This window comes from Sander vitreus, chromosome 11 (genome assembly GCF_031162955.1).
Source record: "Sander vitreus isolate 19-12246 chromosome 11, sanVit1, whole genome shotgun sequence".
Taxonomy (NCBI): domain Eukaryota; kingdom Metazoa; phylum Chordata; class Actinopteri; order Perciformes; family Percidae; genus Sander; species Sander vitreus.
In genome coordinates this window covers 8,202,762-8,230,728 of record NC_135865.1, presented here as the reverse complement: position 1 = coordinate 8,230,728, position 27,967 = coordinate 8,202,762, and the positions used below count along the sequence as shown (strand labels likewise).

General features: G+C 39.8%; 1 protein-coding gene across 3 annotated transcripts in view; it reads right to left on the bottom strand.

Moving 5' to 3' along the window:
* Positions 1–27,967, bottom strand: part of epb41l5 (erythrocyte membrane protein band 4.1 like 5) — a 41,493-nt gene that overhangs the window by 8,109 nt on the left and 5,417 nt on the right. For 2 of the 3 annotated variants that reach the window (XM_078263285.1, XM_078263287.1), the window contains exons 3-19: positions 24,137–24,241; positions 22,672–22,714; positions 20,414–20,492; positions 20,049–20,093; positions 19,132–19,184; positions 16,600–16,720; positions 16,204–16,291; positions 15,975–16,063; positions 15,774–15,843; positions 13,601–13,770; positions 11,967–12,073; positions 11,821–11,839; positions 11,110–11,155; positions 10,709–10,827; positions 1,514–1,665; positions 1,000–1,097; positions 612–746 (exon numbers count right to left, since the gene is read on the bottom strand). In XM_078263285.1, coding sequence (XP_078119411.1) covers positions 612–746; positions 1,000–1,097; positions 1,514–1,665; positions 10,709–10,827; positions 11,110–11,155; positions 11,821–11,839; positions 11,967–12,073; positions 13,601–13,770; positions 15,774–15,843; positions 15,975–16,063; positions 16,204–16,291; positions 16,600–16,720; positions 19,132–19,184; positions 20,049–20,093; positions 20,414–20,492; positions 22,672–22,714; positions 24,137–24,241 — 1,539 coding nt within the window. The remainder of the gene's footprint in view (positions 1–611; positions 747–999; positions 1,098–1,513; positions 1,666–10,708; positions 10,828–11,109; positions 11,156–11,820; positions 11,840–11,966; positions 12,074–13,600; positions 13,771–15,773; positions 15,844–15,974; positions 16,064–16,203; positions 16,292–16,599; positions 16,721–19,131; positions 19,185–20,048; positions 20,094–20,413; positions 20,493–22,671; positions 22,715–24,136; positions 24,242–27,967) is intronic. The other variant, XM_078263286.1, reaches the window with a different exon arrangement.

The window sequence follows — 27,967 nt, the reverse complement described above, 5'->3', positions numbered from 1 at the left end:
GAGATAAACTGTGGCGTATATTGTAAGTCATTAGTGTGCCTGCGTATGTTCTGTATGTGTAGGTGCACCTTAAAGTATGTGAAGTAGTGAGATAATAGTGAATTATTTAACTATTTTGACAGTGCTCAATATAAATGGCAGGATGAATTATTGGTAAATTGGTAATTTTCCTCATTTCAGTTTCACTGTCCACACACATTTCCACTGTCTGGAAGTCATTTTCTAAAGCGTTCTGCTAATTATTTAAGTTGATATGATAATTGAATTTGAGTTATAAGCTAAGGGGTTAACAGCGCAGATCATGAACATAGTTCCACTGGTTCGAGTCCGGCTGGGGACCTTTGTTGCACATTATTTCCTATCACTCTCCCCTCTGATTTCCTGACATCTCTCTGCTTACAACTCTATAATATTGGCAAAAAATTACCCCCCAAAAATATTATTGTATATATAATTCTTTAGAAATAGAGATTTGTTAAATAAAATCAAATAAAAAAAATAAAAAGCTGCCTTGACACAGTTCTAAACATGTTCATTGGCCTTTTACACCTTTCAAATCTGTGATCACTACACAATACATTGCATCCAGTTTGGTGGGGTCCGTTCCTCACCTTGAGGGCAGCAGCCTCAGCTTGTGCTTTCAGGATGTTACTCTTCAGATCCTCTGGGGTGCACAGTGGAGTGACAACTGGACTACTGCCTGTACTGCTCAGACCAAACTTCTCTGTGAGCTTCACAACATCTTCCTGTTGGAGCAGGGTCGGGTGGGGCATACACATCCCATGCAAAAAGAAGAGAGAACAATATCGTTATAATAATAACATAATAATAATAATAATAATATGCTATTCTATCCCTACTGTAATTTCTCTCTACTGGGGCTTGGACCAAATACAACATGTCTTTATCTAGAAGGCGACAACAAGTTTTCATTAGTGTTTTTGGGTCCTGGGATTAAAGCAGAAAATTAACAAAAATACTATATGAACAAATACCCACCTGATTATTCATTACCATATTGACATTGATGTTATTTTTTGGAGTACCAAGAAGTGGACTGCTCTCTAACTCCAGCTGCTTCAGACGAGCTGCTGCTTCTGGAGAGACACAACGTTAAACTTGAATACACAACAGCATTGTAATCTTTCAGTGCATGCACAGTAAAACAAGAACATTACACATTTCTTTTAAAGAATATAGTAAGAAAATTCTTATTTATTTATCATGCCACCCTTTTTTCAGTATACTCCTCTAGAAGTTCTCTCTCGTTTACTTATCATTGACATCATCAGCTCTGGGGTTTACACACAGACGTAACGTTAATGTCGGAACTAACATAAAAATGTGAGCAGAAGCAAAGTAAATGTACGAGATGTGAATAAGATGGGAGTGAGTGTGAATGGTAGTGCCAGTGTCTGGCTTACAGTGGCTTATTTTAAAGATTTTTCCCATAAACATTTTAACTGTCACTCTGAATTTACTTTGTGGTACACTAGGTTTTCTGTAGTCTCACCAGCGAGGCCGAGAACATCTTCCCCGGTGACACTGGGGGTAGCAAAGGCATTGCTTGGTCCAGCCTCGTCTGTAGCTGCCACTGTGGGAACGACAGGGGCCCTGAGGACATCATCAATGCACGTCTCCATCAGGTCAGCAACCGTGGGCAGACTAGAGACAGAAAACAGGAGGAGGGGGGTATGAAAGAAGCAGCAGCTCAAGATGGGAGTTTACAAATAATCATGTTTAAATATCAACACAAACAGAAACAATGGAGGAGATAATGCAAGTGTTAAACCAAAACTACAACAAAATAAGTCTGAATTATACAGCTGTACAACTTACCTGCAGCATACATTAGGCATGAATGGACTCCACAAAGAGGTCAACTGGCCCATGATGATATATCAGAGGATATTTTAGAATAACTTCCCATCAAGAAAAATTACAATAAATCAAATAAAAACATGAATTATGATATAATGGTCCATTTAGGCCACTGTGGAAAAATATCTGGAAGTCTCTGGCCAAAGCAAATCATGTAGGTTCATAGGTGCTCCGGTGGGTTTGGAAATAATAGTCCACCATATTTAGAATTTTAAAAAAAACAACTTAAAAAAAAAATACTTTGTTATCAGGAATACAAGAAAGTAGAAAGACACTACCTGTTCTTTCTACCACAAATATATGGGACCTGTGTCCAATAGAGGAAAGCTCTTAAAAAATAACATTGCTGAAAAGGTCTTCTCAAGAGGTAAAGAAGCAGGATTCAGTCCAAGGAAATAAGTTTTCAAAGCATGCAATAACTTTTGTTGGACAATAAATGTGGTGTAATATTCTTAGAATTTGAAACGACCTGAAGCAAAACATTTGATACATGGATTTTGGTAGAAGCTCTTCCAGCAGCCCTGTAATTATAACCTCATATTTCTGTAGCCTGAAGACACAGTGAAACATGAGAAGTATATATTACTACATGCCGCCTGCAGAGAACAGGAGCTAAAGCACATCACACACAAAGATGTAAAGAAAAGTACAATGCTTTGCCTGGGGACGCACAAACCAAATGTATATGAACATTCCCATATGTTAAGTAATCCATGAAGGAAACTTGTGTGGTTAATAAACACAATGCACTGTTTAATGTATTTACACTGAAATGCACCACATGCAAAGTTGAGACTTCATTGGGAGATTTTCCCATCTACCCCAAAAGGTTCAAAGCATTGAAGTAGCAGCCATTATCTTGTCATGTTCAATCCTATAAGTAGCCTGGTGTCTATATTTCCTTTGTTACTGTGCTTCATAGTTAACAGCAACAATTTACCAACCCTCTAACGTGGGGCTAGCATTTTTAAGTGGTATTTATTATGTGTTCGACAGCAAAGGTACAACTTGGTTGATAGCAAAAAAGATACACAATATCAGATTTTCCATACTGACCAAGAGCCCAACAGCCTGGCAAGGTTTCTCTAACAGTGTGTATACTGTAGTGTGATAAAAGTAGCAAAGCGATCAAACACACATACAGCTACATGTATCAAGAGCAATCCTGTCTTTATTTTCTGAAATGATTTTAAACATACAGTTCAGAAAGATATACATCCTTTGGTCAAAGTTATGTTGTAAACATTCAACTAAGCAATAATATTATGAAATCATCTTCAAACATCTTCATTGGTTGAACTGTGTTGTTATACAGCGGTGTAGTTAAAGGCCCAGACACACAGAGCCAAACGTCGGCAGAAAAGGCAGTTGGACTGATCAGTCTCCCCAAATTGGTCAAAAAAAGTGCCTCGGAACACACCAAAGCGACGAGACGTAATGCGTCTCCATAACAGCAGGCGGCGCTAATCTGTATTGTCGCCCAAAAATGAAAACCAGCAGCTGATTGGACGAACGCGTCACGTGGTCTTGTTTCTTCGGAAATTCAAAGACAGACTGTCATGGCGGCTCGTTCGGAATACGATCTCATATTTTACTAAAATAGTTCACCGAAACGTGTTTCTGAAAACATTTTAAGCGAGAGATAGGCCATGCAGTTGCTGAATCTGTCTTCATTTCAAATTAACAAAGGTCAGTTTAAAAGATTTTCGTCAGATTTTGAGAAACTCTAGTCACGCTCATTCCGCTCCCCGTTTCCTGGTTAGCACTCTACCAATCAGATGGGTCATTTGAGTCTGACTGCCGGCAGTGCCCGCCGCCGATTATACATGTCAAATCAGCCAAAATGAAGGCCGACGGCCCCTCGGACGGACGACGGCACGGAACACACCGAACAGACTCGAGTCACTGACCTCGCCAGACTGTCCAACGGCGGATTATCGGCTCTGTGTGTCCGGGCCTTAAGGTGTAGGTAAGCATTCAGTGATTATCAACTTCTACACATTGCTCTTTATGTAATCAGCCAAGCCCATCATTACCATGGTGGTGGTGGAGTCATTTCATAATAACCCTATACCACTGCAGTTGTGTTCAAAAAATAAACAGATAAACAATTTCCGTTCGATTGTGATTCACTTTTGGATATTTTAATGAAATTATGAATGGATTGATGGATTTTTCGCCAGAAGTTGATGAGAAGGTCAGTGTTAATTTATTTTTTAAGTAGGCCTGCACGATTAATCGTTATAAAATCGCGATCTCGATTCACCCGTCCGCGATTTAATTTTTAAATGACTAGGATTTATTTATTTTCTTTGTCATTTTCGGCCTTTATTTTGATAGGACAGCTGAAGACATGAAAGGGAAGCAGTTAAAGAGTGTGCTAAGAAATCATTCTGTTTTTGATACTGTACTTAAATTGGCAATTTACAAACTCCATTTCTCTAGAGACTGAAGCTTGTTGATTGACATGTTCAAGGAGTTCAGATAGAGCCTGTATCAGGGCCATCTTTGGTTCAATGTGTTATATGTCACTATTTTTGGGAACCTACTGTACTTAAATGACCAGTATGTACTTTATTTTCTTTATTCATTGAAGCCTCTATGTTTACAGGCTTGTGGTGATGCGCAATATGCTATAGGTGCCAACAGAAAATCTGTTTGGTACTGCCAATTTGTTTTGTCATGGTTCATGTGTGAAATAAACATTACACTTTGTGAGAAAAAAATCGTGGCAGAGAATCGGGATGTCAATTCTAAGCTAAAAAAAATCGTGATTCATATTTTTCCCCGAATCGTGCAGGCCTATTTTTAAGTAAAGTCCAGGATATGTTTAGGCTGGCTTAACACTGGAAGCAGGGACAAACAAATAACTTCCAACAAAAGACAAAAAATGTGTCTTCCAGCATTTCTAAAATGTGTTCAACACCAGAAACTGTGGAAATACAACAGATTCAGATTTTCTTTTTGGAATGCACAATTTGACAGAGCGAAAGTAACTCGTTTCTCCTGCTCCTTTGTTGTGCTAAACTAGGCTAAAAACCTCTCAGACACATTTTTACAGACAAGAAAGATACTATTAACCTTAACTAATTATGACATATTGACCTTCTTATCCAACTACCTTTTAAAACAGAGCAGCAGATCCATTAAATGTGCACAGATTAAATACAAAATAGAGAAAATATTATTATATAAAAATCATTTTATGGAACTAATTAATACAGCGATAGTGTTTAAAATATTATGAAAACACTAAACTTTTAAACAATTTTGAGAGAATGACAATGGGATTTGAAGAGGACTATCCTTCCAGGAACAACGTGACCCGTTTCCTTGCACAGTCGAGAGTGGAGTTGAATTATTAAGCCACTGATACCGTCTCAGCCCAGCCAGCCAGTTTCACCATGAGGTTAAGAGTGAAGGACAGGGGAAAGAAAGGAGAGTGGAGAGACACAATGAGAGAGACAAAGAAAGTTTAGAAGGTAATAAAATGGAGAAAATGGGAGAGAAAAGAGGGGAAATGTAGGATAACTTTTAGATTTGGAGCAAGGGTCAAGGAGAAATGGAAGGAAATGCAGGGATTGACTGAAACATGACAGAAAAGGGCAGTATCAAGTGTGAGGGGTATCAGTCTGTGAGGGGTGTTACAAGACAGAATATGTGCTACTTTGAGCGGTTTGAGTTGAGGAATGTTTCAGTTAATAAAAAGGCATTCACACCAAATGTGTCCTTCCATGTGGAACAGTCACTTCCACAAATACCAGAAGTGCTTTATGTCACTGCTGAGCCATTCCCATTTATTAGTGTGCTGTCCAACTCATGTCAGTGCAGAGGGTGAGACCGTTGTCAGTTGATCGGATCTGTCCAACTTCTTTGGGGGAGCTTTGATATGACATGAAGCAGTAAGGGTGGAGGGAAGAGGAGACCTGAGGAGAACAGGGTGGAGGAAAAAGACAAGGGGAAGGGGACAAACAGGAGGGGGATGTAAAGAGATGGAGGGTGAGTGAGAGTGTAGGTAAACCAAAAGCGTGACTGGCGGGGGAGAGGACGGGAAGCATTGAATGAAAACAGCAAAGAGGAGAGGGTGATTGTATGCAAATGAATAAGGGAGAGAGATAACACAGATATAAGGTATAAAGAAAATAGCAAGAGGGTAGAAGCGAAAGAAAATTGGGACAGCTGACATGTTTCAGAGAGAAAAAGCTTGTATGTATGAAAAACAGGGTTCCTTGAGGATTTAATTTCTGCAGTCAAACTAAGAAATGTTGTCATAGGAAATGCTTTTTTTCTTTTTTTTTTAAAGAGGCTTGGCAAGGAGAAATGATTAAAATGTAATTTTAATGGACTTAAACAACATGAATAAATAAATAAGGCATTCAAGGTTGTGATAAGCCTGGCAGTGCCAGGATACTGAATAAACCATGCAACCAATGGTACATTGCTTCTCCTACACTGTACACTAGTGTGCATTTACGTGTGCTGTGACAAGTGTTGTGACATGTACACTTGAGTTAAGTGAAGTTGACTGGAGGTCTCTGGAGCAACAGTGACCTGGCTTTGCACCTCCAGCGACTGAGGTCTGATGGCCTATGTCAAATCTGCGTTTATATATTCAGTGCTGGAGGCCCTGAGCTGGAAGCTGTAATTCATGATGACAGCTCCACTGGGAGCACCAGAGGCAAGGGAGCATACAGTTTCCCATTGCTGCTGTAAAACAGTGACTAGCTTGATGATCTTTGACTAGAGTTACAGCAGATGAACTTATGACCTTAACTATTTTCCATATACTCTCTTGTTAGCAATGGAGAATAAAATGTGATGAATTTATTCCAATGGCATTAATAATCTAAGAGTTATCTACTTTCACTTCTGATAATGGAATAGAGAAAAGAATGAAGAAGTGGAGTAGCTTACAGGAAAGAAAGGAAAGGATCAGAGAGAAGGCAACAGATACAGACACAGCATTTACAGATACAGACACAGCAGTATGACATCTTAAAACAGAGAGAATGCAGATGTTTGCTGATTCCTCAAAGTGAACGTTTAAAAAAAACAAAAAAACTTCCAATTACAATTGTTCAATTAGTATTGGTTAACGTTTCACTTTGGTTCAGAACTCAGAATTATTGGTTAACTGTTTCCACTTAGTAAAGAAATGTAGTGCACTCTGAATGATCCGCCATTACGGTCAGGGATATATATATATATAAAATTTGGATTATATTATCAGCATTAGGGCATCATATCACAAGTTAGCATGTATGAGCAATAGGCTTAAGCATATTTTTATATTTCCTTCTGTGCTTAGTAAAGTTGGAGAATGACAGGCAGAGAGATAGAGGAGTTTGACTGCTCACTGTATCAGGAGAAGAAGTGAGGTTTTAGTTCTCCATGCAAAATAACATTGAACTAAAAGCAAGGCAGAACAAAGAGGGAGGAGAAAGGGAAGATCACCAAGGATTAGTCTGAAGTATTAGTGGTATAGTCTCTTCCAAAGAATCCTCCTCCTGTCCAATGAGTCCGCTGTAAACTGTTGCCATGGCTTGACAGCACAACAGCAGCAAGAACTCAGGTCATTTCAGTATGATAGCTTGTGCTGATAAAATACACAAGAACTTCTGGGGCTCGAGTCGGTGTTGGTAAAACATATTTTTTAATCATTGGATACGTTTCTGAAGGCTTTAAAACATGGCCACGATAATAATACTGAGCTACCACAGTGCAATGTGGGCATGGCCCTGGTAGGTATTCTCGAAACAAAACAGTAGTTCTACTGGGAAACGTAATCTTGTTTAAACACACTTAAAACTGACTAAATGGGAAGTAAATTATCAGAAGCCCAAGCTTTCCACAAAATGAATCGAGTGCGTTCTAAAGGACATTGCAAAAAAAGTTTGAGAGGAGGATACAGCATAGTTTGACAGGTCATCACTCGGTCTATGCTCTGGCCCTAGGGCTGGGCAATATGACCGTATAAATCGTCAAAACAATATCAAAATGCCTGTTGTATATCATTTTCGATATCGTTTCTATTGCGATGGCGCAAAACCATTGGCCGAACTGCATTACGGCAACATTTTACGTCATTTGGACAACACTTAATATTCAGATCCCTCCACGTTATGTTCATTTTGAACAGTGAAGTTCTTAATAAAATAAGAAAATACTCTGTACTTTTCATTCAGTCAAGTATTTAATTCACACAGGAATATATTAAAATAGTTAATAGTAATTGTATATGGACTATTTATTTATTTATTTAATGAATTAGCAGAAAACATGCCATTTCGTTATCATTATTGAAATATGAATGATCTATATTGGGATAGAAGATTTTGGCCATGTCACCCAGCCCTAGGCCCTATCCGAGGTGGTGTCTATGCATCCTGTTTTTCAAGGTAATAAATGAAGAAAAAAGGGCCCCTGCATGAATGATAGGCAATCCTCTTAGTACAACTGACCAGAAATGTACTTTACTAGAAGCAGGATCAGCCCGAGCTGTAAATCTGAATGAGCTTTGTTCACCAGAAGCCAGAGTAGTCTGATCAGGAAGTAAAAGCACCTACTTTACAGCGGGGGGAAAGAAATGTAGGCAAGTATTGTTTTCTTACCGTCTCACTTCTAAAAACCTGAAATCCTTTTTAAGTCCTTAGCATCACTAATTATTTTGGCCATAAGCTGATTGGCAAACAAACTTCCACTCATCCTCAAATATTATATTATTATTGTTAGAATATCTTGTGAACAAGTTTACAGTTTAGAAGATAAATAAGGATTTAAAGATGAGTAGGTGATTCACAGGATGCACAGCGTGACATTAGAAGACATCTACACCAAAGTCTTGAACAGAACAGATCCAAAGCTAATCATCACTGATTCATGATGCCAAAAACTAGATACCAGCACAGCACCAAAAATCATCAATTCATTTCCTGCACCGATTAGGTTGGCATGTCATGCTGATCAAAAGTAGACAGACAGCAAATCTCAGGAGACAATTCCATAGCAAGAAAACCCTTCTCCAAAGCCAAAATCAGAAAGCCCACCACTGCACAGCGATTGATTGGTTAAAGCCAGAGCAATGGCAAGGTGAAGTGTTTCATCGTACCTACCTGGCCTGCCTCCAGACAAGACCAATTTGTCCTCAGTACATGTTAATACTGGAACACACAGGGGAACATTGCAGGTTTATAACAGAAGAGGGTGTATACATATTTGTATGTACATTTGCTTGTTCATTCACACAAACAAGCATTACACAACACATGAAAACACATCCACGAATAGCAGGTTTATCCGAAAGAAAAACAAAAAAAGATTTATAGTATATGTATACACACTGCTCAGAGGCAGCAACTCTGACTGAAGAATGAGAGAGCCAGAAATACAGCATAACAGAGGAAACATGAGCTATGTAAGAGAAAACTACAAAAAAAAAAAAAAAAAGGTATTAAAAGGTGCTGACACACTAGGCAAACGGCAAAGAACTAGTGGCGACGAAGACCGACTGTGGCGTGGCCTCACGCCACCTGTGTCTCGGCCAAAAAGTTGCACTTGAACACACGGCAAAGACCAACATAACGTTCTGCGGCTGCATGAGAGGAAATGATTCTTCATGCTAGCCAGCAGCAGTAATCTATTCATTATTAAAAAAGGAAAACCGGATATACAAACCATTTCTATGATAAACACAAGAAAACAGTGTTTTGAATCAGGACAAGGTCCCTCTGCCTCACTCCCCGCCAGGAAGCCAGCAGACGCCGCAAGATGGCTAGCTGCTAGCTAGCTAGTACATTTGTCCTCTTATGGAAATAATGTGCAAAAAAATAGATTTTTTTAATAGTCAAAATCATTTTTGGCCAGTTTAGACAGCCCTATCATGTATAGGATTGACCAGATGAGATGAATTTGAAGATGAAGATGAGAAGAGCCTCCGATGGGTGCCCTCTTGATTTCAGTGATTTGTTGCTCTCCTCATTTCCATTTTTCTTCTTGTGCAATAATTTGCTCAAGCTTAACAGCCAATGAGAGTGATTCCTCTAGTGGCCTGTGTAGGACACACCACAAAAACCAGGGGGCCGGATGCTTACTATGAGCCCAACTTGGACCGACGGCCGACCATGTTCGTGGTGCGTCAGTACCTTTACGTGTGGTTTTGAGAAGAAGTCAGCCGAGTACTAGGACAGTTTATGTACATCAAATTAAAGGCAAGACTGGAGAAATCCTTACAGAGTATGTCTACCTCTTCATCTATTCACTGCCTGTCTGTTGGCTATTCACTCTCAGTCTGAGTCCATCTTTCTTGAGCTTGAATCTGCCACCTGCCTGAATGTTGCACTTCTGCATTACAGTCTTCTGCTATGTTCTGCACTCTTCTAAGACAAACAAATGCATGCAGACACACAAGTAACTACCTCCTTCCAACCATTGTGTTACTGAGAACACTTCCGCGTACATGTTACAAGGACATAACCCTTATTGCACGCACACTCGCAAAAATAGTACATGTAAAGCATGGAAGGGACATGCAGGCACACTTAAAAACTCTTTCTGCCTTCCACCCTCCTCCTTTCCTGCCTTCCCTGGTCACAGCAACACAGGTTCAGTGGATAAGCCATGTTAAGCCACTCTCATGGCATTAGACCATGAAGCACACACCTAGCTATCCACTTCGGCCCGCCCCAAACTATCCATTCTCTATAAGGCTTATCCTCTTCAGGATTGCAACACGCTGGAGCGTATTTAAACAAACACTGGGTGAAAGTGGAGGTTAAAAAATAAAATAGGCAAACGTTCAAAAGAACTGACTGAAAACTCAGGTACCAACCTCCTCTTTTCTCCTCCAGGACTCCTGGGTAGAGCCTCGATTTCCATCGGCGCACAGGCAGAAGCAGCTACTGGGCTGACCACAGGCACAGCTGACCAGGCACCTCTACTGGGAGAAGCCTTAATGCCCAAAGGAAGAGAAAATATAAATTAGAGGGTAGGGATGGAAGTGGTGCAGAGATGGACACAAAGAAGAATGAGACTGGAAGGTGTTGAGAATGTTGTTCAATGTGAAAACATCTACATTACTATTACCGGTCTTGTACCCTTCCCTATAGTCTTACTCAATGCTTTGGGTCTCATTTCTGAGTTCAAAACCTTTCTAAGTGTGTTGCTATTCTCCGTTTTGTTATCCTGTATAATGGAGGTAAATTTAAAATCCACAGCAGTTTTGCTCCTCACCTTGTTGCCTTTGCTAGAGCTGACTCCATTGCCTGAGGAAAGAACACTAAGCAAAGAAAGACATAGATATTGTATTTAAAGAACAAATAGCAAACATCTTTAAAGAATTCTTAATATTGTATAAAGATTTATACTGTAAATAATTTAACTGATTTTCAGTGTTTGGTCAAATTCATTACAATACTTTTTTTTTTTTCATTATGCTCTTTTTTAAGTTAAAGTCTACCAGGTTGTCCATTAGCCAATTTGCAAATCCCCATCGTTATAAGGCAGCAATGCTACGTCCTTTCAACACAGCTTTAAATATTGAAAATGCTTTGTTGCCTCAAAAGGACCTGAACTGTCACAGTGTAGGTCTGTCAGTTGTGATGAAAAGTCATAGGAACGTTAATCATCACACGGCTTTAAGTCAACTGGTCCCATGATAGCTTGCCACTGAAATCGTGTACAAGGCAAGGCCCTTTGGTGGAACTGAATGAACAGTACTTGATAACTGTAGATACATACACATGACAAATAGCTAAGCAATTTCCAGTGCAAGCCTTTCCATTGCTGTTATTTATCGCAAATGACACAAGGTAACAGTATTACACAGCAGCAGTGCTATGACAATTAATGAATAAAATTAGATATAATTTCTACACAATTCAACTGATGTGGATGTGATCACCCTAAATTAAAGCTGTACAAGGAGAGGATCAGTGTACTCACTCCTGGGGATGGTATGTTCCTGTAAAAACACAAACAATAGACCGTGTTTAGTATGTATTTATGCCCTTGCATTTTGATAGATTATATATATGCTGTATTTTCACATGGGCTTTGCAGTTGTGTGACTGTGTAAGTGTTGTCCTCACCTCGGTTCAGCATGGTTCGTCTGGAGTAACGTCGACTGGGCCTTCTCTCAAAGGAAGATGACCGCCTTGCCTTATTGGCCTTGGTTGTCTGATACTCTGTCTTTCCACTAGTCAACACAAACACAAAAATGTATGTTAAACTTGCAAGGACATCTGTTTGTTCCCAGGGTTATACACTAATGTTAACCCTGATCAATGCAGGCCAAACCATTAAATACAAGACACCTTTTCCTAATGATTTTGGGTAAATCGAATTGTCCAAAATACAAAAAGGCACAGCCGTGACCCCTGCTGAACTCTGGACCCATCCAAGCGATAACCTTCTATTAACAACAAACCCTGTAACCTCTGTGTAAAACAAACATTACTGCCAATGCTTATCCAACTGGGTAATGTTTAAACACACACAGGACGAAACCAGCTGGCTAATGCGGCATGTTGACATTGAGTGCCTATCTTGCACCAAGTATTTGTGTGTACACACTTTTTTTTGGTATGTACAGATAATGATACTGTGCGGATTATCTCTGTTGGTATGTTCAAACACATGGCAGTACAGAAACAAACACATGGCTCTCTAAATTTGTGTCACTTAACTCAACAGCATTTCCCCATCCCCCCAAGTCTTCTTTTAAAGCAAGCCCAGCTGCATTTGTTCCCCATACTAATCTCAACTGCATTTCTCTGTCAGCTAGAAGTCACTAGTGCTTTGGATGTGCAGCCCACAGCACACGGGAATGCTCATGCTGACCACACCAGATGTTTTGATACATTCAAAAGGCTGTTCTGCAAGACTACACATTAAAGAAAGTTCATTCCAAACAAAAATGTGTATTGTTACTGTTGCCATGGGCTTAGTATTGCTGTGTATTTGATACAAAAGGATATTGCAACTCTTGTGTAGCAACTCACGGCGCCAAGAAAAAAAAGGTGCCTAATTCAAAAGCATCTAGGGCTGTCCCGAATACCATTTCTGGGGCTTGGAAGCTTCTGTGAGAATTATTCGAACGACAGGTGGAGGGTAATGAAATGACACAGACGTGCCTCGCATCATCCGGCGAAATTGTGCCGGTGGACGATCAAGGAGCTACAGGCGCTGGCGGCTTGGAGGGGCATCGTTCATCTGCATGTACTGTCCACGCTGCAGTGAAACAGCCAGAGGTAGAAACGTTTCCCTTTAATCAGAGCACTCACATAGGAACGTAGCAGAGCCTAAATATTTAGATTTAGTTAAAAAAAAAACTTTAGCAACCACGAAAAGCACGCATGCAACAAACTGAACTAGCTGACATGTTATTGGTGTCTGTCTATCCATCTCCTCCGCTCTGTTTTGGTACCCACAATAGCGCCACACCTGACACACACACAACAAATCCGTCTGAGAATAATAACTACCAATAATTAATGTTGATGCATAATGAATAATGTTGGAATACTATATTCTTCCTCATTAATCCTTATTTGCATGTGCGATTTTTTGGGTAATGCATATGTAATAACTTAAAAAACAACAACAAAAATAAAGTATTCAAATACTGATTTGGAGGGTGATTACCATGGCAACGGTCAAAGCGTTTAAGTCAGCCCTAAAAGCATCTTTAACCCTTTGACCTGCCAGAACATCTGTCTGTTACCTGTATCTGAAGCGTGATCCCATACGTATGAATCCAGAGCGTGCAGAGTTCTTATGTACCGGCCCTCTAAGCCTAAAGAAAGCATGGTGTTCCACAGCACACTTCCAGAGGTGCTTACAGGCCTTGGGGTGGTCCATCCTGAAGACAAAGGTGTGCTCCTGTTCTTTGCCCTGGGGGAGGATTGGTGTATGGTTAGATTTGGGAGATACAGATACAGTCCGAATGGAACATGCAACCATGGCACAGTGTCAGCCACCAGTTATACAACATCAAATTCAACACTTAAAAAGTCATTTGAAATTCCTTCTGTCCTAGCCAACATAGTTTGGGTAAAACAAAGCCCATGTGCTAGCTCCTGCTTGTGGAAGGAGACTAATATGTGAAGAATGAATGGCTTCACTACGGTGTACAGGTGCTCCCTCAGTATATCTGATTTCTCGCTGAGGTATCAAATCTACATTCTGCCCAAAAAGGACCCCTAACTATCTCACAGTAACAATGCAGTACACATGACACAGACATAACCTTTAAATATAAACCGGCACATTTAAACACCTAATGCCCAGTTGACTTCAGCATTATAGGAGTGAAGGGATACTTGCTTGTAACAAGTAGATTTCTCTGTGGCAGTGGAACAAGTAAAAGAGAGGCAAAATATGTAAGCCCTTCAAAATGTTAAGCATGGCTGCCTCCAGGTCAGAAGGCTGTTCAAGTAACAGAGCCACAGTTACGTCTGTATTATTTGGCATTGTCTCACTGCTTAACTGACAGTGTACCGCGTGTTGCTCATATTACCACACCAATCCTAGGTCCTCCCATGCCCTTTTAAGTCTAATCAAAATTTTGCACAGACCTGAGACCTGTAGCAATTTATTGTAAGTAGGACCCAACCACCATGTTGAACTAGAAAGCAAAAGACCTCTAATAGTAATGACAACATATTTATTGCCCAAACAGAGAGACAGAAGCACACACAAGCTCACAGACAAACTGTGCAATGTTAGAGTGACATTCCAAATAGCCACCTGTTCCTAAACATTTAGAAACAATTGGATGTGACTGTTTAGCTTCCTCAATCCACAGTTAGAGGGCAGACACGCCAGCCAGCCTTCTCTCTTTTGGTGTCATCACCGATGCTCCTGCTGTGTGTGTGTGTGTGTGTGTGTGTGTGTGTGTGTGTATGACAAACAAGCATCTTGATAGAGAATTTAAGTAAATTCCTGTGGTGAAAAGACTAGCATACAGCATATAAATGTTTAGGACAGAGTTGGGAGGCAAGAACTGTGTGCGCATGTTTGTGTGTAGGAGAATAGTGCATACCAGAAATACCAGAGGGGGCAGGCTTCTTTATTAACCTCACTCACAGACCTCCAGGATGGACATAAACAGACTCTCCTTCTCTTTCATATACACTGGCCTCTGGGTAGTACAATGCTAAGCCTAGTTTCATTTTGATTTGGAACCAGCCTCTTTTAGGTGTCAGGCACTACTTGAAACAAAAGTTTTAAGAGGAATATTCCTTATTTGTACATTTCGGATTTTAAAAAAATGTCGTGCATGCTTTGTAAATATTTTTTTTCTCCGTCATGTCAGCAAATGGCAACATTGTTTAATTGTTTCCTTTTTTGTATGAGCGTATGCGATTGGGTCAGTTTATTTTTTATTTTTATTTTATTTATTTTTTTTACAATTTATAGTTTTTAAGTATCAAATGTTTTACACTTCACAGAGGACGGCAGCTGAAGTCATTCACTGCAGTACTGTGATTAGATGTTTACGTTTACATGCTTATGTTGGTTGTGAATGACAGACATGAACAGCTTACTACACAATCAACTAACAAAAGCTATATAATTACATAAGACGGTAACAGTAGGTACTCTTTCAGAGTCATTCACAAGCCAACACATGCATAACGTGCTAATGATACCATCCATAATTATCTGCATTGAATTGGTTATACACTTTGGTGTGGTTTTCATTTTTATGCTCCTACTTGCAACAGTGTGTTAAGCACAGTACATTCAATAGGTACTGTATGTAGGGAGCATTGAGATTGGGTCATCAATATACTGTTATCAAAAGGGATTATTATTATTATAGGAGACAGAATGCATGTTCTGCATTTTCAACATTCCACGGCAAGTATCTGAGTGAGTGTGCTCATGTTCACCTGATCATCATCCTCCACTACCACAAGCGTCAGTTTGCTCTTCTTGAAATCCAGACAAGTGATCTTGGGCCTACAACAGTAAAAAAAAGAAGAAGAAAAATGAAACACACACACACAAGAAGGAATGATGAAAACTCAAAAGCTGTTTCTATAAAGCATTTAAGTTAATATTTCAGTAAATTAGAATATAACCAAACATACCAGAAGAAGAGCCCTATCTTGGTTTCTCCTTCAAACACTAAAACTCCAGTGGGTGTCAAACCCAGACTGTACTCATTACCATCTCTTGCCTGCAGGGCACATATGAAAAAAAGAGACAACATATTGACCCTTTCACATATTTATGTTTTTATGCATATTCATTTCACTCCCACTTTCATGGACATTTCCGATTGGTACGTGCTAGTGAGAAAGAGTGTGTGTCAGTTACCTTGACCATATGCATGTCCACCCCATACATTTCTAGCCACTTGGCTTTATTCAGGTAATTAATTTCAGCTTGGGATGGCATCTGACCTCTGAAGGAGAAGATGGAAAGAAAGAAGGAGGAGAAACTAAACAGAAAGAAATGTTTGCATGATCAAAAAACTAACGGCAGCTCCAAGCTGAAAGGATGAAAAAAAGTAAAAAGTACTTATGCAGTGTTGCTGGTAACTGCCCCAACCCAAGCCCACACGACATACAGATGACAGAATGAAGCACATCCATTTATTAGCATAAGATATCTGCTATCTGTGGCCAATTTCTAAATGTATTCCTCCTCATTGATAATAAGTTTAACTGACTGGACATATGTGTAGTAGTTTAGTTATAGTCAAATGCGTACCTGCATTCCTTCCATGTGTTGTATATCGCTAGCTCCATGTCCTCTGTCTGGTTGGGGGCGAAGCGAAATTCTGATACCAGTTCCAGATTATGCTCTAATGGGTCACAATCACCTAGTTCAGCTGAAAACACACAGACACGCATACTTATAATTTCACACTCTAAGCAACACAGGCTCACCAGGACACCAGGAAGAGTGCCTGATACTGTGGCAGCAAGTAACCCTAATGGAAAGACGACAAAGTGGAAACTGAGAAAAACATTATTTTTGGTACTGTGGTGTAGAGAAATAGGGCAGACTGAAACTTGGTTCTATTTTGCAGTCTTTGGGTAGCTACAGGACCTCACTGTTTAACTAGTCCAGCAATGAGCATAGCCTCGGGATATAGAGGAGGAGAGAAAAGATAATTTTATCCTGTCCCTATCCCGGCAATTGTCAGTGGTCCAAAACATAATTCAGAATAAATGAAAATAAAGGGAGGAAGCTCAACCGAAGAAAAGAGAGAAGACAGAAGGGGTGCTGGATTAGGGGGCCTCCAAAGAGGATGGAGCACTAATGAGCTGGCATTTACCCCACAGTGACTGTGTGTGTGTGTGTGTGTGTGTGTGTGTGTGTGTGTACACGCAATCCCATTCCATAAATGTTTGAAACTTTGTTCCTCTGAAGCAGCACTCTTTATATTGCTCTTGCAGTTAACTGTGCATTTCTAACCATGAGAAACAATAAATATGTGTAGTTCATATGTATGTATTGGCTCTTTACCATTCAGCATCTGGTAAAAAAGAAAACCCAATACATTTCTTCTCCTAGTGCATTTTTAAATGTACTGTATGTAGGTATGGAAACATCAATTATTCTGAAATGGACACCAAGCTTTCCTACTCTAAACTTTTTGACTGAAAGTTTGATAAGCAAATATTGCCAGGAAAAAGAAGATAATATTTCTGCTGTTACACAGACCTTTGACTGACAGTACTACTAAACGAATAGAGGTGGGGAGGTACAGTAGTAAGAGAAATTTCATAAAATAATTTAAATGAATTTTCTCCATTTCATTTTTTAGCCAAAGCGGTAAGATAAAAAATGCTATTGCCCTTGGATTCAGGATAATTAAAACATATTTGCACTTAAAGTTTGGGAGATTTAAGCCAATTAGCTGTTCATTTTCTAGTCTAGGTTGAAGTGACAATAGGCAGGAAGAGAACCCCAAATATATCTTTCCCCAACAACATCCTTCAGCCTCTGCTGTTGGAATCTGTAGCAGTTGCCAACACCACCTCAGCTGGCGCCTCTTAAAGGCTGAGTCCATCTGCGTTCTTTTTTGGATTTTTTTAAATGGAAACTCCCACTCAGCCGTAGCAAAAAGCAGTGTTGTGGCTTACCACAGTAAACTCATCAATAAGGTTATGAATAATGTGAACGCTAACACCAGCTGAGTTAATGTTAGCTGTGCCAAGTTTGGAAATAATGGCACATAAGCTAAGCAATGTAACATTACTGCTGTGGACGATGTGTTAGGCAGTGCTAACTTTAGAGCAGCAGCTCCCATGTTCTGCGAGCTGAAATTACTGTTTTGAAGGGCTTCGGAAAACAGCATTTTCTTCTGCTTAAATAAAAAATAATAATACTAATATAAAAAAATACTTACTTCGACCAAAATGTAAATGTTTAAATTTGAATACATAAGGAACGCTAATGGCAAGCTACAGAATGATATAATAACCTAAATATTAATAACAATAATGGACTCGCTCTTTATAGCAAAAGAGCAACGGCTCACAAAAAGTTCTTCTGACATTCAGAGTTTTCCCCCCCTTTATGTAGAATGGGAAAAGCATTACTCAGCCACATGTCTGTCTGCTGTTACCCAAAGCTACACTTCTCTTTGTTTTGCAGTCTTATTGTAGCGGAGGGGTTGATGTGCGTCAGAGCCCATGGCAGCTTTGGTGCCAGGAGCCAGTCACAGAAGATGATGATTCACAAAGACAGACTGGACTGGTTTGAAAAGATCAAGGAAAACTCTTGTGGAGCAGAGACACAAGGGTCTACTCCTGGAGCTGGGCTTGTGAGTACATGGCTCTGGTGAGAACCTTGTTCAGACACAGCTCAAGAAAGATGTGGGGACATTACTTTATGGGTTCAACAGTTACAAAGTAAGTTTAGGGGTTGGGAGAAATGTCTGTTGGGCATGTGGGAGGGTTATAACAGATTCAAGCTATGTGGATAAACAGAAAGTAGCTCTTAGACACTGCATATTTAAAATCACCAGCCTTTTTGGCATATGAGTGAGCCATGCTCCAACCTAAAACTGACAAATGCTTGTCTGACTCACACCACACTAACTGGTATAGGAGCATGCTATACGTTTTGCAATACAGGCCTTTTGGAGCTCTGTGCAGCGAACACAGTATTTATCTCAACTCTCAAAAGGAGTGTGCACTGTAACACACAAAATAATGGCAGCTATTACAGAAGTGATCCCAATTACCAAACACAGTGTTGGAGAGAATCCTGGATACCTGCTGTGCTTACCCTGTATCGAAAAGGCAGCCAACTCCACCGCTGTGTCAAATGGACATTCTAGCCTGAAAATACAGACATGGTAAGAGTCAGCCACAGTAGTATCAATAAAGCTAATGAACACGGAGGCCTACTTGTCTCTACCACTTCCTTTTATTTTTTTGGTAGTAAAAACATACTTATATTCCCAGTCCATTTACTGATTACAGTTAATAATGCTATTCTGTTTTCGAACATGTAATCCGGTAAGCCTCTTATAGTAACATGCCTGTGACTACCAACACAACTCATGTTTAAAGGGATAACAACTGATAAGGAAAGGCAATACAGTATATTGTCTTGGTCAAGTGATTCAAAAGTTAGTTGTGCGAAATTATAGGATAAATGACAGGACGGCTGGGGTACTGGGTTATAACAAATGCAGTTCTAATCAATAACTACGTTTAAGAGGCCGGTAAAATGTTTACTTGGGCCAGCAATGAGTGGATTTGTGTTTTTTCACCCTGTGGCAAGTTCTGAACAATTAGACTGATAACCACTCTGAATACGTTGAACAAAGATGGGAGCAGGTACCATGAACTACAGAGTCAAACATCTAATTTTCTGAGGATAATAGGGTGGATAAGTGTTGTTTATATTGTATCATAAGGACCATTTTCAGGGATTTTCTAGCAGTGTAGATCATGCTTGTTTGTTTTGAAAGGCTTCTACAATTTAGATAATTGGCAACAACTAACATTTTAACTGCCAAAATATGCAACTGACATGCTACCGCCAGGTCTGTTTAATGTTATGGCAAGTTATCTCTCTGTCTGTCTTTCTCACTGAACATTTATTTGGTGTACCATGACACCATGATAAAACAATTCTTCATAGTACTTCATTAAGGTGGCTGGCAGTTATAAGTTACAATGCAGGAAATGACTTACTTGCCACTGAGGATGTCTTGCTTTAACTGTAACACAAATAGGTATCTGGAAAGAAAAAAAAAAACAATACAGTTAAATATAGTGATGAAATGTGACCAAATTTGTCAGTTGTATGGGATATGATACAGAAACAACCATCCACGTCAACCGGCCTCATGGAACACCGAGGCAAATGACAAATTTAGTTTTTGAATCAATGGATAAATATCCCAAAAAGTACTTGCTGTAACACTTAAATTAGAGGTATATGAGACTTACAGATTTACAAAATAAACAACCTAAAAAGACCCATTTAACTAAGCTTTTCAAATGGGAGCTTGAGAGAAAGCATGCTAAAAAGTTGAAATGTTTGTGGCTTCACTCACCTGGTAAGCTCCTCATGCAGGTTGTTCGGTTCTGAGGAGTAAAACTTAACTCTCAAGTGAAGACAGTATGGTGGGCCAACTAAAAGACAGATCCAAAATGACATAAAATATTATTAAGCTTAACAATCATATATTATGTGATAAAAATATCTTTTTAGTAAACTTGCCATTAAAGGTGCCCTGCCACGCGTATTTCATTACTTTGTGGTAATGTCTGAAGTTCTACCATGAATTCTGAACATTTTTTTCATGAACATTTTTTGTGGAATAAATGCCTTGGTTACCTTGTTTCAAGCCATTCTAGTGTGGTATAGAAAGCCTGCAGGAAGACTCAGCTCGATTTGTGCCAGTTCTCATTAATATTCAACGAGCTAAGCTGCTTGACTCTGATTGGCTAACAGCTAGCCAATGAGAGCCTGGCTATCAGCATCCTTTACCCAACGCAACTGGGTGAGATCATGAATAGTAATGAGCTCAGGCAACACCACGTCAGACTGACCAGCTTTTGTAATTGGCCTGATTTCTCCGCTTATTTCTTTTCAGTGACTAGAGCTGACAGAGGAGGTAGCAGTTCATTTTCACATTCACGACATAACACAAACACATATGGACCTAACATATTTCAAAAAATACAAGTACAAACGGTTTTGTGTGGCAGGGCACCTTTAAAGACCAGATGCACCAAATTTACTTACACACAAAAACACAAAGTGTATCATTAGACAGAATTTACCAATTCAACCAATCACCGTGAATTTGGTACGACTCGCAATTTTGACCCATCACCGCAACTTTGACCAATGACCTGAAGTTTCCCGCGACTTCAACCAATCCCAACAGTCCCACGTGCACTCTGAGAGCCAATGACCAATCGGGAGTGAGAACGGGTTGATCATTTCCTTGTTTGTGATATGAAGACGAGACGTGTGTGTGACTCATTTACCAACAAAACGTACAGCGAAAGACCGAGCAAAACATTTCAGACCGTCCTGCCAACCTGTATACATTTTAACATCAATGTACGCTGTAACGATTTCAAAGTCGCTGAAGTTGGGTTGGGTGGGGCTGCTGCTCCGTTCCCCCCGTGACTGACGCACGCACACACACACAAACAAACAAACAAACAACACACACGGTGGATGCAGGAAAAACCGGAGATGAGACGACACAATGACCTAAATTGAGAACAGCTACGCTCGTTATCGTATGTGCAATGATAACTTAAAGTCAGTACTTTATCAAACTGTATGAATGTGTCCCAGCCCAGGCCAGGATAGGAAAATAACTAACAATGTAAAGATCAATAAGCCACTGACAGTGACAGATATGTTCAAATTTGACTCATTCAATAAATTATTATTTTTTGTCTTAAATCCACCAGCCATTTTCATATTATACCAACATTTACAGCATCCTGAGCCTTTTTGGTAAGGTTACAAGGAAATCTCAGCCTAGTGTAGTTTTATTCTCCCCAAAACACCTTACCTTTTTTATTTTTAAAGAACTATACAAAAAAAAAAAAAAAAAACTGTCAACTTCATTGCAACAAACATACAAAAGACATCGCAACTTTTATCGCAATTTTTTACAAAAGCTCCCGCGAAATCAGGCATTTTGGGCTGCAACAATCTCAAAAAAAAATCCTGGAGGGACTGGATATATAACAAGTAATTTTTGCATGTTTGGGAAGGGGAAAAGGAGGGCCTCTGTATAGTAAGTAAGTAAAGTAAGTAATGTAAACTTTATTTATATAGCACCTTTCGCAGACAAAAGGGGTCACAAAGTGCTTTACAGTAAAAACAAAAACACAACAACACATAAAATACAATACAAAACCATTTGGCTAATTAAATGCTTGTCTAAAAAGATGTGTCTTTAGGTGTTTTCTAAAAGTTTCCACAGAATCCAAGGCTCTCAGGGCTAAAGGGAGAGAGTTCCAGAGCCTTGGCGCCACCACAGAAAAGGCACGATCGCCTCTTGTTTTGAGAGCACTTGCAATTTGTCCATGGATGATTTGTTTAAGCAAGTGTACAGTACATTGCAGTAGTCCAAACGTGAAGAAATAAAAGCATGAACAAGCATCTCCATCTCTTTTTTAGAAACCACAGCTCTAATCTTAGCAATGTTCCTGAGATGGAAAAAAACAGGAACGAACCACAGATTTTACATGACTGTTAAAAGACATAGAATTGTCAAAAATGACGCCCAGGTTTCGCACAACCGTACATTCAGAGAATGTGAGAGCCCCATATACTTACTTTTCACTTGCTTTTTGATACTTTTTGTGACGTCAAGCCAGTGCTGAAACAACAAAGGTGATAACAATTTAAAAAAACACAGCAGCTTCAACAATGTAGAGATGAGGTTAAGTTTAGTAAAAAATCATTTTTATCTTACATTATAGTGTTTTTTCTCCACAACTATTGTACCTGCCTTTATTTAATTTAAAAACATGCTATATTAATATGTGCAACTGAATGAAAAAACACTGGACAGTTACATTAATACACTCTTCCTATTCCTTTATGTGTTCTGTTCTGTGCTGTGCTGTAATTCTTCTTGGAAGTTTAGGCTCTATGAGGCATGAAAAATGTTAAGGAGAGGCGGTAGTAGTCGTGTTGGTGTGTGCGCATATGTAAGTTAGAGAGAGATAACAGAGGAACTCGCAGCACTCTCTAGTCTCCTCTCCCTCGCATTCCTTATCATAGCCCTCCCCCTTCCTCTCGACTTCAGCTCTCTCTCCCACCCTTTTGTCTCTCTACCTCCACCCCTCTTCCCAATATCCCTCCCTTTCGTTACATCCTCCCCCAAGCTTTCTCTCCTTCCATGGCCTTCACAGAGCATCAGGGTGAAGGAACAGGGTCACTGACAGACCAGTGACTTAAAACGGTTTGTCTCAGGGCACAGCCTGACTCCAAGAGCTGACAAGAGTTCCATAACCAATCCATTTAGCCCATTCACTGACAGGGAAAGTCCCTGCCTAAAGCCCTCCTTCAAATGGGTGAATAGTGATTTGGACTGAAATCTGAAGTCCGTCTGCGAACAGCAGCTGAGAGGACTGACCGAAATGGTAAAATGTAAAATTGCAGTACTGGGGCTGGGGAGGATGATGCGGCTAAGCCAGTGTCGTCTATGGTTTCAATGGCGCTGCGCAAAGCTGAAGTCTATAGAGAGATTTCCAACCGGCTGAAGCAAGTTTTGCCAGTGGGTTAACCTGGACCGTGCACTGGAAGGAGGTCTGCATGTATGGCAGTACACAGAAAATCGGCACACTTCCCCTTAAGTTACCAGCTAACGCTAACTAGCTTGGTTGGCAAGTTGCTACTGAACGCTAAACAAGACATTTTTAGATGACCAAAATGTTCCAATCAACTTTAATGAAGTGAAAACACACAGTCAAAGAGTCAAACTTTAAAGATGAAAACATGGACAGCACCCCAAAACAAGTTCACGCCTATTTTATTGTACTTAGCCATGGATACGCATCGCTAAGCCTCTACTGACATGTTGTGATTAATTACAGTTACTGGTATCAACAATCACAGGAACAACATTACCTTTTTCCATTTTTGATAAGATTTATTTGTCCAAATGTTTCAACATTGTTCATAAGTCAATTGTATTTGCTCATAAAAAAAAAAATCATGAAACATGATTATACAAAACAAACCGTGCAACCCAAAAAAAGAGAGATTATTGTGTAAAGTGTATCTCTATTCTTACTGGCACTTGTGCAGAGTCCATAAAGCGCAGTCCGAAGTAGTCTTTCTCTATGATGTCCAGATGGTACATGATCTGGTCAAACAGCTCCTCACCTTTGGCTTTTTTCTGATCAGGGAAACACAAACAAACATAGGACTTAGGTAAAAACTGCCTCACCTAAGATCATGAAGAAAAGTTGTAAACAAGTGATATTAAAAATTATTTTACAGTTTCAATATTAATACTCATGATGATGGTCATGCACTGTCAGCACATCACAAATAGTAGGTAAGGAAGCAATGGCGAGTCTCCAAGAGATCTAAAGAAACTGGCATCCAAAACCTCAGGTTACATCACAACACAGGAATCTGCAATATGGCTGTGCTCCTCATGTTGACAGTTTATAATGCTTAATGTATGAAGGGGTCATTGCTCCAATCATAAATGAGGCCTTCTGATGTGGCATTTTTGCTCATATAATGACTAAAGAAGATTTGATTTTTAAAATAGTTGCCGATTAATTTTAACTAATCGATTAATTGACTATTTATTACAATTCTACAATCAAGTGTTTTACATACAATACAATTGATTTGTCTGAAGAAGTTCAAAAGACTTATGTTAGTTATTATTCATGTTTCATGGATTTGAATAGAGAACTAGGAAAAAATATTAACATGAAGTACAACTAGGTGTTGCCCTTTTTGACAAGGGCGTACCAGTTACTGTTTGTTTCTTGGAGATCTCATCCTGCCATGTACACACACACACACACAAACTCCCAAACCCTACCATGAGGCACAGCAACAGGGTTGTCATGGTAACGGGGGCTGAAGTGCCCCAGACGCAGAGGAGCTGAGGGAAGTGGGGTGACTCGATACATAATGTGATCATCTTGCTCTGTGGGCCCTTAACTCTGTCAGGGAAATATGCCATCCTTAATCCATCTGCATTGCTTTGCTCCTTTCTCCATCTGGATTTCTTTCCTCTATCTTTTCACTTTACATTTTTTTGATAATATGTTCTCATGCTGAAAAGATCTGCAATTCTAACCAAGAGTATGATTGATGCTCTGGTATGGTTCTTTTTCCAAATGAACATTAACAAAACACTGTTGCCTAAATTATTAAACTCAGTTCCCTGAGCTTTAATGCAGTCTAATGGTGATGTTCTTGGCATCAGGACTTTAGCATGTCCATTTGCAGCACTAGTTGCATCAGAAACTTTTAAGGTACATTTCACAAACTATGTGCAAAATTTTACCCACAGAAATCAAGGACAAATCACAGTGTATAAAAAAACATGGCAAAATTGGAAAGGTTCATGGCATGGGTGCTCTAGAGGTTCATGGAATGGGTGCCCTAAAAGGTGCATGGGGGGAGGGAGGGAGAGAGAGAGAGCGCTCCTGGGCAGCTCAGGGGGGGCTGGCCCCATGCTAGCTGGCACAGTCGACAAGGCATACCGCACCCCTACAGTACCCAGGGAGAGAGAGTACAAAGGACTCATTGTGTGTGTGTGTGTGTGTGTGTGTGTGTGTGTGTGCGCGCGCGCACACTGGACCCAGGGCCTTGTTATACTGCCTGCAGCATTGTTCGGTTGTTTGCAGTCTTTCTGCCTTCCTGTGAGCATACAGCTCTGTCTCTCAGACAGTCAGAATGTTCAAGTTATAATTGAGGTATTTAGCTGATGCTCTTATTAACGGCAACCAACTAGCATAGTAATGCACAATTTTAAACGGCCAAAACACAATGTCTAGGAAAGGTGGACGACTAGGGGATTTTAAGACGGAAAATCATGTGGTTTGAATTATTTTGCGCACATGACTGTTCATATACCTGTCCAAAATGGGAATAATAATCCTTAATCTATCATTTTGGGGCCACTGTTTACCCATGACACTGCAAGAGATAAGTTTATGTCTGTCCTCAATGATGCATGAATTTGCATGCCCAATAAAGTAATAAAGTCACTGTGTGATGTCGGCAAACACCACTTATCCAGGACAAGACAAAAGGTGTCCAGTGACCACGTGTTCCAGCAGTTCATCGGCTCCATAGCTTGCCATTCTTGAGTATTCTTCAGTGAGTCCTGATGCCATCACGGCTGCACTGTACACAATGTCACATTGACCAAGAAAATATTCAGTTTCTATTTTGTGAACCTTTGTTAACTACAATGTGACAATCAGCCAGAGTTAAACAGACAAGGTTACAGTAAAGAATGGATGAGGTATCTAAACATGACATGATTCACCCCAGAGAAAGTTGCTCAACCAGTACAAAGACCTATACATTTGGGATTTTGGTTTCAACCTATACACCATTTCCACACACACACACACACACACACACACACACACACACACACACACACACACACACACACACACACACACACACACACACACACACACACACACACACAAGATTGAGTAGTGGTAGTTTTTGTAGATTCTAGATTTTTTTTTGGTAATGTAAGCATTAAGAGAAAAATAGAACCTAAAATATTTTGGTTAGGGATGATTCAAATTCAAAATCAGTTGACTTTAATGTGGTGCCTTTCAGGTTTATTTTATTGCATATAACTTCCAACTTGCCTACTGTACTGTACAGTACTAACATCAACAAAATGACTTATTTTATGTATAAAAAAACAAAACAAACAAGCTTTCACTTCTTCTCTGGGCTACAAATCTACAACGAGAGAAAAGGAGTTTGGAGGAGGTGACAGTGTGGGTGGCTGTGGGTGGGGAATGGGGGGAGAAAGATCAAGACAAAAGACAAGAAAGTAAATAAATTTAAGGGAAGGAATGTGAATCATACGGCTGTGTGGAATTATGTTTGGACATGAATGCTGCCAAACAAAGGTATCCCTAGGAGTCAACTTTGGGTGGCCTTACATTCACACAGCAGGACACACACAGCTGGAAAGCCTGTAAAGCATGTCAATGAGCACTATTCAGTTTTAGATTTTTGTTGTCTATTTACAACCACCTGAACATCTTAAAAGAATGGAAAAACTGCACCATTTGGGGATCCCCCGAATCTATGCCAGCTTGAGTTAAATTGACAACTATTTAGCGGACACCTGCCATTCTAAAAACTCTTTGATGGAGCTAAATGCTTAACTGTGTAACATAAGTCTTGATAACTCCAAAACTAATTTGAGCATCAACCACAACAACATTGAGAACTAGAAGGGCACTAGGATAGTGCAAGACCTCCACCATAGCATGCCCTATTTCACAATGTTAATGTGGTGTGAATTTTTCCAGTAGGGATCTATATAATCAATTATTCCGACACCACATGAATGCAAACCTCCATGGAGGAGCTAAAAATGTTATGCGTTTTGCAGAGTTATACAACATACCTTATATACAAACTACAACAAGGGACACTCCAAACTGTTTTAAACCTTTCATAAATATGAATCACTCCTTCCTCACAATCCCTGGGGGCTTTAACACTATATGCTATACTGCCAACAAAAGGCAGTAATGTGCCATGTTTACCTTTTTCTCAGAGTCTGGTTAACTAAATGATGCAATGTTTCCCTGGAAACCGGCTCAGCTTCCCTCTCTACTGTCAGAGGATATGTCTGTGGGTTACAGTATGTTCACACTGTTCCCCAAATAAAAGTTCAGTTCTTCACGTTTAGGGTTGGGTACCAAACTCGGTACATTTCAGGTTACTGACCGAATTACGTCGGTACTGACGAGTACCAATTCACGTTAAATCAATCGGGGCCAAATTTCGGTACCTGAGAGCGTGTAAGTGTGTAGGCGTGGCCTTCTCTGTCCTCTCCTCTGTTCAACTCACAGTAAGTCAGGGCAGTGTCGATAAAGTGGTC